This window comes from Eurytemora carolleeae, unplaced genomic scaffold (assembly GCF_000591075.1).
Source record: "Eurytemora carolleeae unplaced genomic scaffold, Eaff_2.0 scaffold1107, whole genome shotgun sequence".
Classification (NCBI taxonomy): Eukaryota; Metazoa; Arthropoda; class Copepoda; order Calanoida; family Temoridae; genus Eurytemora; species Eurytemora carolleeae.
Window position 1 is genome coordinate 24,846 of NW_019402190.1, and position 12,849 is coordinate 37,694.

Here is a 12,849-nt window from a genome sequence, read left to right on the forward strand (position 1 = left end):
CTATAGTTGTAAACAAACAATAGACTGTTAAATCACTTTTTAAGTTATCAAACAATAGATAGTTTTTACACTTCTATTGATGTAAACAAACAATATACTGTGAATACACTTCTATAGTTGTAAACAAACAATAGACTGTTAATACACTTCTATAGTTGTAAACAAACAATAGCCTGTTAATACAATTCTTTAATTGTTTATAAACAATAGACTGTAAATACATTCAAGTTGTAAAAAACAATAGATAGTTCAAACACTTCTCTAGTTTTAACAAACAAAATACTGTAAATAAACTTGAAAACTTCTATAGTTACTTAACAACAATAGACTGTTGATTTAATTCTGTTGTAAACAAATAATAGACAGTTAAAACACTTCTACAATTGTAAACAAACAATAGACTGTTAAAACAATTCTACAATTGTAAACAAACAGTAGACAGTTTAAACACTTCTAGAGTTGTAAACAAACCATAGACAGTTTAAAACACTTCTACAATTGTAAACAAACCACAGACAGTTTGAAAACTTCTACAATTGTAAACAAACCATAGACAGCTACACTTCTACAGCTGTAAACAAACAATAGACAGTTTAAACACTTCTACAGTTGTAAACAAACCATAGACAGTTTAAACACTTCTACAGATGTAAACAAATAATAGACAGTTTAAACACTTCTACAGATGTAAACAAATAATAGACAGTTTAAACACTTCTACAGCTGTAAACAAACCATAGACAGTTTAAACACTTCTACAGCTGTAAACAAACCATAGACAGTTTAAACACTTCTACAGATGTAAACAAATAATAGACAGCTTAAAACACTTTTCTAATTTTCTACAGTGAACACAAATTAAAAAAAAATTTGCCTGCTTTTAAATTTCAAATGTAGATAATTATATTTTTTCTTTTATATATATCTTCACATTTATAGACAATTATTTTTTGAGGATGACATATACCAGTGGTACAACAAAAAAGAAATGTGTACTAACTCACAATCTAAGCATACTAAGTTTAATTTTATGTGGACATGAACCATTTGTGTTCAAAAAAAATTTTTTTTACATTATTATGCAGGCAATTATACATTATTCTTACTGGCATCATAATACGTTCAATTTTTTTTCTGTTTCAAATTTAATCAAAATATTCTGCTATTAGTTTTGTCCTGTACAAGATTCCTCTAATTTTATAGATGTTGTAATTGGATACAAAAATATTTATTTATTTTCTAAAGTAAATGCTTTAGAAGGGTACTTTCACGGGGTGAGTCAATCAATGAATCAGGTAGTTATGAAATATGAATCAGGAGCCAATGAATAGGTAGGTCCGGGTGAAGATGAATGAATGGGCCTATGAATAGGTCCGGGTGAAGATGAATGGATGTGACTACATTTATGATTAAACTACATTGTTTATAATATTATCAATTCACTCACTCAGTCTTCTATTCAATTCTTTCAAATCAAGTTCAGAGATCTAAAATGATCAACCGATCTTTTCATATAAATTTTTATCATGAATATGATAATCCCAATATTAATCTTATAGTAATAGACATTGATTTGATTGCCACTGGTGTGTCAGCTATCTAGGCTCTGCCACCCTCGTACACAGCGAGCTTCTTCTTGAGGATATCTCGCTCCAGAGCTAGTTTCGAGTTCTTGAAGTTTGCGTCATCGAGTTCACGCTTCAACACATTGTTCTCCTTCTCAAGATATGCGGCCCTATACATTTAATTTTATTCAGATTTTGAAAGGGACAAAAAGCACAGTGCAAGGATGAAATTGCCCGAATCACATGAGTATCCCTAAAAGCGTTGGCTGATCAAGTATGCATTAAATATCCATTATTTTAAAAACTGATTGACTTCAAATGTCGATCCTCTACAATAGGGACTTGCCTTTCAGTCCCAGGAAACATATACAAACTTTAAAACCTAGAAAAACGAACATATCTGCCACATTCTTGATCAGGTAGATGTTTCAAGGTGGGATACCGTTATCAACAGGGCCAGTGCTTAGGATCCGGATCCGTTAGATCCGAAAGATTTTGGCTTCCTGGATCTGGATCCGGATCCGCAAAAATATGCGGATCCACGGATCCGGATCTAAGGGGTAAAATATCAACCAAAAACTGCAAAAAAAATCTTTTTTACTCCAAAACCCCAATTCCAAATCTGAACTTCTGAAAAAAAAATTATAAAAATTTCCTCATTTCTGAATGGTTCATCAAGTTTTAGGATAAAAATAAGCGAAAAAAATAAGTTAAAAAATTTCAGTAAATCTTAAACAAATGACCTGGATCCGGATCCATTTTTTTCCAGTGCAGATCCAGGATCCAGGATCCGGATCCGCATCAAAATTGAATGGATCCTAAGCACTGAACAGGGCATTGCCATCTATGCATGATAGGTCACTTGAACTTATGCTTAAAGTCCCTTAATCTTTCTCTGTTTCTCTTTTGATCTGTCGGAAAATGACTTGCCTATGTTCTAGATCTGTTTGTTCAGTAAAAATGGGAGCTGCAATTAAGAAAATTTAAAAAACTACTTAATATCAGGATAAAATGGTCTTTTTTTAAGAATTTGAGATAGTAACTTACCAAGTCTGTGTCTCTGAACAATTTTAGTATTTTAATATTTTGATAAAAATTAATATTTTCTTGTTTTTATGACTAAATTTTTTTTATACTTGTTAATTTGTCTGATATAACTAACCTGAGAGCAATCTGATTCTCCTTAAGCCTACGCGCTTCCCTGGATCTGCGCGCAGCAAAGTTGTTCTTAGACCTCCGGTCCCAATACTTGTCGTCCTTGTTGTCCTCGGGAACAAAAAGCTTTGGACGCTTCCTAAACATTTATACAATTAAGAAAATATCTCCATTTGAGAAAATATGAGAAATGAAAAAAAACAGTTTAAAAAAGATTTAACCTGGAACTTAAAATAGGGGGGAGGGGGGTGGCGAGGTCATGTTTACATTTCCACTATGGCAACCAATTCAAATTTAAATTTGACAACCAAGACATGTTGAAATCGTGAATACAAAAATTAATAATTGGTAATTGACCCTTTAATGCCTTTGAGTATAGGAATAGGGATATGATTGAAATGCATGTTCATAGCTCAATTTTCAAGTCGAAATCATCAAAAAAACAAATTAGACCGATAACTTTCATAGTTTGAGTGCCAGGGAGAGTTGAAAAAATGCTAAAAAAGGATAAAAAATGTCGATTTTTTTTAGACAAATAAGATGTAACACATATTTTTACGTCTATTTTTCAAGGGCTTTTAAAAATACTGTTTTCAAATCTGTAGCTTTTTACCGCCCTGTACTAGTACCCTACCCTATGCAAAAAATCCTTCAGATCCTGTGTTATGGCAAAAGTCTAAAAAAATAGACAATAAATAGTTGTTTTGTTTAAATAAAAATCAAAGATTCAACAATTAATGCAATTAAAACGGAATTTTACGTTTCGAAGTATGTTGACAATTTGTTAATGTCAAAGTTATCATGAATTAAGGATGGAGGACATCATAAATTAAGGATGGAGGACATCATGAATTAAGGATGGAGGACATCATAAATTAAGGATGGAGGACATCATAAGTTAAGGATAGAGGACATCATGAATTAAGGATAGAGGACATCATAAATTAAGGATGGAGGACATCATAAATTAAGGATAGAGGACATCATGAATTAAGGATAGAGGACATCATAAATTAAGGATGGAGGACATCATAAGTTAAGGATAGAGGACATCATGAATTAAGGATAGAGGACATCATAAATTAAGGATGGAGGACATCATAAATTAAGGATAGAGGACATCATGAATTAAGGATAGAGGACATCATAAATTAAGAATGGAGGACATTTTAAATTAAGGATGGATGACATCATAAATTAAAGATGGAGAACAGCATCAAGTAGCACCTGATGATTGGTTGAGGTTTGAGTTCCTCAGCAGCAAAGGCGCGTTCTCTAGGATCAAAGTCTACTCCTGGAACAGTTGCCAGAGCTAAATCTTCTGGAGCAAACTCAAACTCAACTTCAAGCTTCCTCTTCTTCTCCTCCTAAAGTTCACAGATTTAAAGTTTGAAGTAATCTTGTCGTTTCACAGATTTTCTAACTTTTTGTTGTTGTCTGTACAGTTGTACAGACTTCTAAAATAATAATGGATAGGGATAGGGATAGTGATAGGGATAGTGATAGTGATAGTGATAGTGATAGTGATAGTGATAGTGATAGTGATAGTGATAGTGATAGTGATAGTGATAGTGATAGTGATAGTGATAGTGATAGTGATAGTGATAGTGATAGTGATAGTGATAGTGATAGTGATAGTGATAGTGATAGTGATAGTGATAGTGATAGTGATAGTGATAGTGATAGTGATAGTGATAGTGATAGTGATAGTGATAGTGATAGTGATAGTGATAGTGATAGTGATAGTGATAGTGATAGTGATAGTGATAGTGATAGTGATAGTGATAGTGATAGTGATAGTGATAGTGATAGTGATAGTGATAGTGATAGTGATAGTGATAGTGATAGTGATAGTGATAGTGATAGTGATAGTGATAGTGATAGTGATAGTGATAGTGATAGTGATAGTGATAGTGATAGTGATAGTGATAGTGATAGTGATAGTGATAGTGATAGTGATAGTGATAGTGATAGTGATAGTGATAGTGATAGTGATAGTGATAGTGATAGTGATAGTGATAGTGATAGTGATAGTGATAGTGATAGTGATAGTGATAGTGATAGTGATAGTGATAGTGATAGTGATAGTGATAGTGATAGTGATAGTGATAGTGATAGTGATAGTGATAGTGATAGTGATAGNGGGGGGAGAACAATGTTTCCTAGAGATATTGGGAAAAAGATGAAAAATTGGACATGACAGGCAAGTTTTTTTTATCCTTTTCCAGAATTTTTACCCAAAATTGTCTTTATTTTCTCCTAAAAATCATTAATTTTCCCCAATTTAGCGAATAAAAAGCTAAACAAAACTACGCGCAAACATGCCTAACTTCTGGGGGGAAAATGATTCTCAAAGAGTGGGGGGAAGATTTATAATGAAAATATACGCCCCTGTGTCTGTTTAAACTCAACGTCCAAACACAGACCACGGTTGAAACAATCCAGTCCAAATTTACTTGATATAAAATGTACAAAAGAAAACGCAAAAATTATTTTAGTTTTTTATATTTTTCTTACTTTCTCTCTTTCCATTTTGGCTCTCTTAGACTCAGCGTAGAGAAATGAGTTCTCTCCCTTGGGCAGAGAGTTCCGTTTACAATCCTTAGATGAAACAATAACTCCGGGTCTAGGAGAAGCACCGACTCCAGGGGAACTAGGAGAGGGAACACCACCGGAGCTTGAGGAGGACATCTCCATGGAGATAGGGGACATCTCACTCCTGGATTTACAGACAATTCAATTCTGTCAATTTATAGAACAGTATTTTTACATAAGCTCAAATTTTTCTTTTCTTTAAGGGACTACCCGCCATGCAAAAATGGCAATGCCCGATTCACATCGATAACCTTTAAACCTTCTGATCAATATTGTTGAAGATATCGTGTTTTTTAAGATTAAAAACTGTTTTGATAATTTCTAGATTATTTCCTCATAGTAGAGCGCAAGTCCCTTTTATGAGAAACCGCAATTAGAAATAATCAATAATAAAAGTCATATACATTGATATCTAATTCTTACTTGATCAGACAAAACTATTAAAGGCACCGTTATGAGCCAGGCTTCGCAATCTTTGCATGGAGGGTCGCTTGAAATTACGCTTGTAAAGTCCCTTTCATCCTTAAAAATTCAACGTTGTCATGGAAAATTAAGAATTATCTATCAAAGTTTTTTATACTAAATTGGNCGCCCCTCCTATCCATTTTGCACATGACAACTAATTTAAAGTTATTTTAAGTGATTTTTTATTATTTTAGGGTTAGGTTAGAAATTTAGACAATTTCTGGGCCGAGCGCTGCAGCGACTAACCCAGGCTAGGGGGCCCAGAAATTGTCTCAACTTAATTCCGAACCCTAAAATAATAAAAAATGAAATAATAAATTTTGCAAAGTCTATACAAAAGCTACCTAAATAACGATTAAAAATCATGTACAAAATTGATAGGAGGCCGGGGAAGGGGGAGATGTCCAAAAATCGTTTGGTAATTTCCTAGTTTACGATTTTTGGACCCCCCCCCCTCCTATCAATTTTGTACATGGCCGGGTGTTACAGGAAGTTTCTTAACTTAACCTAACCCGTGGCCGCAGCGCTCGGCCCCCTAGCCTATCCTAGCCGCAGCGCTCGGCCCAGAAAGTGTCTTAACTAACCTAACCCGTGGCCGCAGCGCTCGGCCCCCTAGCCCATCCTAGCCGCAGCGCTCGGCCCAGAAAGTGTCTTAACTAACCTAACCCGTGGCCGCAGCGCTCGGCCCCCTAGCCCATCCTAGCCGCAGCGTTCGGCCCAGAAAGTATCTTAACCTAACCTAACCCTAAATAACAAAAAAATAAATAATAATAAATTTGCTGAAAAATAAATGGTCATGTACAAAATTGATAGGAGGGGGGGGGCGGGTCCAAAAATCGTATACTAGGACAGACCCAATCGTTTACTAAGACGGACCCGAATTTTTCCACATCGCTTATATCCTTTTTCAATATGATGTTGACAAAGACATCATGTTTCAAGGGGGTCCATCCAAGCCAATAAAATGTTGTATGATACATGAATACAGGAGGTGTATATATTGAGTATCAAATGTCAACTAGACTAGCAACGCACAGAAAATACGTTTTTAGAAGAAATATGATTTATTTAGATTTCCAATTCTTTGAGATCACAACGAAAAGAACAGTAATAAAATTCTAAAATGTCCCACCAAATTTCATGTTCTCTATGATAAAAGTATTATTTAAAGCAAATAAAGATATCTTCCTAACTATCAAACTAAGTGTGCACGGCCCTTAGAATCACTGTCATAGGTATCCAATAAATATAATTACCTTGTTTATAATTTGCACTTTTTTTCACAAAAATCAAGGAAGGTAACGTCGTATTAAAACTAGTTTGTTGCTAAGAGACGGAGGCCTACTAGGACTGGAGTTTTCTCCGAACATGAGACAAAGAACTTAATCTAGAATGTTTTGTGTTCTGAAACTATTTATCAGTTCAAATTTTCGCCACTAGAGATAATTTAGAGGATTTAGAGAGAGATAATTTGTACTATGTAGAAATGAAGACGTTATATCAAGTGACCTAATATCCAATCGAACCGACCCGAAGGAGCAACAGGGGGGGGGGGGCAGAGATTTTTTTCACTTTAGATTTTTATTCCGTTTTTAAGAAACTAACGATTTTTACACTTCCGCATCACCTAAAATGATTTGACTCCATGATGACCAAATTACGTACAGGTGTCCCACGAACCATATGACAGTTATTAGTTATGAAAGTTGTCTTCCATTTACTTTATAAGATATATATTAAAGGCTTTTGGCAGTTTTTTTGTTAAAAATTAAGCTTTTTCTAAAACATATTTTATTACTTTGCAACGAATTTTGCTCCAATTGACATCTATATAAATTTGGCTTGTCCGTCTGTTTGTCTGTTTGTTTGTTTGTATCCAATAAACGTAAAAATGGCTGAACCGATCGGGCCCACATTTTTTGTGGGACATCTAGGGACCCCAGGGAAGGTTTATGAATGATCAAAATTTCGAAATATTTGTCTCCATCAAAATTCGATCTTCATTATAAATTTTTGAAAATTTTGAAAATCCACGAAATTTTTTGTGAAAATCCGCGAATTATTTTTGTTTTGTTTTACGATGTACAAAAAGAGAACATGTTCACAATTAATTTAGAAGATGGGCGCGAAGCGCCCTCTAAGGCTAGTCACATATATATAATTATCATTATTTAAGGTTATTTCGCACACTAAAAATTATACAATAAATTATGAAAAAGAAATAAATTAAACGAGGAACATGTAAATATAGAATATCACACAAAGTCAGTTATACATACAGTAACAAATTATAATAAATTGAATTCATGATTATAAAATCGTTAAAAGAAAAATTATTTGATCTTAGATCTTGCAGTTCATAAAAAAGAGGTATTTTTCAATTCTGATCGAGATCATGGTAACTTTAAAAACGTTTAATTTTGTTTGACCAAATTTTGGACTTAAACTTGTAATGTTTGTTACTTCACTAGCAAATACTTACTCGTAAGGGGATTCTGGAGATCTATAGGAGAGCTTCTCAAAGCTGGTACACTTCATATCCTCAGGGGGAGGACTACCCTCCTGATTCTAATCATTAATAAAGCATTATTTGTAAATGTTCATACTTATTGAATAAAAAATTCAATTTCCAAAAAAATATTTAAACTTTATAATACAGTCGTCAGCAGAAGATTGTGTCGTCAATCGGTACAATAAAGTGTCCAAGCAGTACATTTATCCGTCAATTGGTACAATAAAGTGTCCAAGCAGTACATTTATCCGTCAGTCGGTACAGTCGGTACACAAAAAGGAAATATTTAATGATTGTGGCCGAGTAAATCGGAAAGATAAACGTTATGATAGTGTTCTTCAATTCATTAAAAAAACAATTCAGTGGTGTGGGGAGGGGGGGGGGGGTCTAGGCTAAAAATAAAAATTCTACCTTAAGCGCTCCACCAAACTTGTCCTTGGGCAGTTCATTTTCAGCCAGGAAGTCCTCGATGTTCATGACAAAGTAATCATCTTCGTTGAAGGATATCGGCTTCTCCCAGAGCTTGGGCCCGAGGTAGGCCGACTCAGGAGCGATATTCTCAACCTCAACCTTAGCCTTCATCTTCATAATTAAAATTAATTAGTGCTTTATCATTAATTGATATTAACTGGCATGACTTGACATTTTAGCAAGGATAAATATGGACGAACAGTGCATTCATAAATACACATTAAAATAAAGAAAATTCTATTTTTTTATTATTAAATTAGTTTTTCAGTAGTTAAAAAAAGTAAAGGATATTTATAGCTATATTAATAATCCCATTTATAATATCTAAAAAAATAAATGAACGTGACGTTGTACTTACTGGTGTATTTGGTCCAGAATCGGATCTTTCCATCAGTTCTTTGAAGAGATTTGCATTCCAAATATCCATTTTTAGTTACTAAATAGATAAATGTCATTATATGATCATAATAAATCATTTTTGAATAAAGTGGGTGGAATGACCCCCCCTCTCAGGTGCTAGGGGAGGGCGCGCGCCCGGCCGCCCCCCCTAGTTGCGCCTCTGAATTTGACAAATTCGAATGGAAACATTCCACGAATTATATAATTTTAAAACATTGCTGCTGTGAAAGTCTCATTATTGGGATCCGTAGAACAAATCATAAATATTGTACAGTTTGGCTAGGGTTACAGGGTCGGCAAAGTAAAATTCTTGTCCTAAAGAATGAAGTTTAGAAATGAACTTTGCGCTTAACTGCGCACAGTCATTGGTCATACAGAGCGTCCCATATCATGATTAGATTATCTCCATTCTTTAACGCCAAAATACGCACAAAATACATGAAAAACCTAGCATTTGCTGCAAAAAAAATTCTATTAGCCTTATTAAAACTTTTAAAAATGAATAATTCTTCTTGAATTTTCTGATTTGTCCCTCAAATCGTAATTTAGACCCTTTGACGCGGTCTAATTTGATGTGGGACACCCTGTAGAATTATCTATCTGAAAAATGTTTCCCAAATGTTTTATTTCACGGACATAGGAAGTTGTTGTCCATTTATAAGATAATAGGTAAAATGATATCAGTGTTCAAATTTTCCTTATTAAATATAACACATTTATTTTTGATTTTTCTATAATTGGATTAGTACTAAACTTCATATATGTCTAATTGATATATCAAACAACTTAACAAATTATGGAAGAAGACAATCATAAACTATTCACCATGTTTCGTGGGACACTATGTATAATTAAATCATTTAACAGCCAGCTCGTAGCGAGGGGGGGGGGGCATAGGGGCCCGTGCCTCCCCCGGCCTTTTCTCAGAAGGGGGGGGGGCACATATAGACACAATTGAGAAGAAAAAGTTTGAAAGAATGGAACGAAAAGTGAAAAAGGAAAAAGAGGAAAGATCTTTTTTATTTTATTGTCGAGCATGGCATTAAATGATCTGGCAATTTTTATTTAACAGATTAAAAATTTGAGGAAACTGACCAAAAATACGAGGAAACAGATCAAATTAAAAGTATTTGGAAAAAGAGGAAACGGATCAAAAAAAAATGCGGAAACGTACCAAAAACATTGGGAATCCCCTTGAAAATATTTAATTAAAATAAAGGGGAAATGGATATAATTTTGGTGAATCGATCAAAAAAAGGAAACTCCTCCAAATCTGAATTTAGAGGAATTTCCGAAGAATTTGAAGAAATCGCAGAAATGCATCAATAAATGAGTAATTTGATTGGTTTACGCGTTTCCATGTCACCGCACAGGGACAGATGCCCCCCTTTTTCTCCATATATGTGACGAAAAAAAATTAAGAAATGAAAAGAAGGAAACGAGAAATAAAGGAAAGAAGGTAAAAAAGGGAGAAAATTAGCAACAAATCTTATTTTTGTTATCAATATTATGTGTTATAGGGATTATTTTTCTTTTTATTAATGATAAATTGAATGTTTTCTGAAATTAATTATTTGGGAATTTTTTCTTCTATCCTGTCTTCAAGGGTGTTTAGAAAATTAAATCTAGGGAGGGGCAAAGTTAGAACTGTAAATTCAGAACATTTAGCTTCTTGGATATCCGGCAAAAGTCGCACAAGTATAAGATACTTTCAAGGTACACATACAGTCCAATCACCTTGCAATTGCTTACTTAAGTACTACTTTATCTCTCCTTCAAACAAAACTCTGTGAACTTAAAAGGGAAAATTAGGTTACAGCACTGCAATAATATGTATTTTTTGTGGTGGTGGGGTGGGGGGGATTCCCCTCAAACTTATAAACAGCAAACTATTTTTGTCCTGGGGGAGGGCTACGCCCCCATCCCAGGTCTAGGGGGGCACTGCCCCCTTTTCCCCCTCTGTATACACACTTGCCTGTCTTATATATGAAATGATAGTGTTACCATTTAAAAAGTGGTCGAAGTTGAGGGAAATTTAAAGCCTAAAACTGATCTGAATAAGTCTACAGAGTATAGTAAAATAAATAAAGTAAACAAAGATTTGGTTGGATATGGTTGATACTAATGAATCGAAGAAAGCCGAAGATCTCTGGTAGACCCTCTGGCCCAACATCGTTATCCTGCCCTGCCCCCTCCTTCTAGGAGCAGAAGGGAGTTGGTCCTTCCTTCCCAAGTCTTCTGAATAGATTCTTTTTAAATGTTGGATTTCGTAATTTTTTTTTCAACCTTAAATTGCAGTTAACTTAAAAAAAAATTAACGTGTTTTGAAGGTCTGCGCCATTAGCAATTTATTTAACCGATAATGCATTTTTTTGGTGCTTTGCGCCGTTAACAATTTCATGAAACGTTAATATTGAAAATCCTTAACAACGGGCACCGTTAATGTTTGTTGAAAATATTCCGTTAACGCTGATAACGAAATTTAAAACTTTAAGTAACGGTAATTTCAAAAAACCAGTAAATGCTGCTAATTCGAATGGACGTGTCGTTATTCTTAACTTTAAATTGATGGCTACTTGAAATTTTACTTTTTTTAACAGAATTGGAACTAATTGTTAACGGAACGGCTAGAAAAAGTTGGAACGTGTCCATCCCTAACTATCGTACAGCATTAAAAAACAATATGGAGACAAAATGAAATTATATATAAAATAAAGTTTTGGGGAAGCTGTGCTCATCAAGCCCGGGCTTGATTTTCCTTGCCCTAGAAATAATTTTTGGCTATTCGTACATGTAAATTTGTCTGTATAGATCTATTGATTTATAGGTTTTTAGCCTTTAACTCATAATCACATTCACAACATAATATATGTTTTGAATTTTATACTGTATCTACAACATCATTATATTCCTTCAACTCAGTTATAATGAAAATATTGAAAGGCAATTTTTTGTTACTAAGCAAATACAAAAAAAGAACGAAGACATTTTTTAGAACAGACAAATGTATCTAATTAATGAAATATATGTGTGTAATAAGTCAATAATAATAAGTTTTTAGTCTTGATTCATAATTCTTAAAATTTTCTGAGATTTTAAGGTCAAACTTTTTTGCCTTCGACTACTCCTACTGCATGCACAAAAGAACTCTTTTTTGATGATTAACTAACAAAGATGTCAGCAAATAATGCATGTTAAAGAAACTGCATAGTTTTGCATTTTTAGTTATGCATATTTTATTAATTTTATTTACTACATAGTACATATATTCCAACACAATGTTTTTTGGTTTAAAACTAGTCATTAAAATTGTAATGTTCAATATGTTATTAAAAACTAATGTAAGTTTAGCCGAGTTTTTTATAATGTGCATACTGCACATACTGCATAATCAGTATATATCAAAGAATTATAATTTGCCTTATTACCTTGGTATTTATCATATTGTTTATGTGAAATTTAATTGTTTACTATACTTATAATATTATAGTTTACAATTCAGAGGCGCAACTAGGGGGGGGGGGCGGCCGGGCACGTGCCCTCCCCTAGCACCTGAGAGGGGGGGGCGCCCCCCCCCTGCAGAATGAAAAGAAAGAAAGAATGGCGAAAATCAGTATCACAGGAATAAGAAAACCAATAGAGTTATTGTAGAAATTTTATTATACTATAGTTAGTTTTAAAAAGAAT

General features: G+C 33.9%; 1 protein-coding gene across 1 annotated transcript in view; it reads right to left on the minus strand.

The window, feature by feature from the left end:
- Window positions 1–1,212: 1,212 nt before the first annotated feature.
- Window positions 1,213–12,849, minus strand: part of LOC111718270 (thyrotroph embryonic factor) — a 26,130-nt gene continuing 14,493 nt past the window's right edge. Inside the window, exons 4-10 of the mRNA XM_023493813.1 lie at window positions 9,122–9,201; window positions 8,704–8,874; window positions 8,263–8,348; window positions 5,238–5,439; window positions 3,948–4,087; window positions 2,728–2,859; window positions 1,213–1,735 (exon numbers count right to left, since the gene is read on the minus strand). Of these exons, the coding sequence (XP_023349581.1) occupies window positions 1,600–1,735; window positions 2,728–2,859; window positions 3,948–4,087; window positions 5,238–5,439; window positions 8,263–8,348; window positions 8,704–8,874; window positions 9,122–9,190 (936 nt within the window). The 5' untranslated portion in view covers window positions 9,191–9,201 and the 3' untranslated portion in view covers window positions 1,213–1,599. The remainder of the gene's footprint in view (window positions 1,736–2,727; window positions 2,860–3,947; window positions 4,088–5,237; window positions 5,440–8,262; window positions 8,349–8,703; window positions 8,875–9,121; window positions 9,202–12,849) is intronic.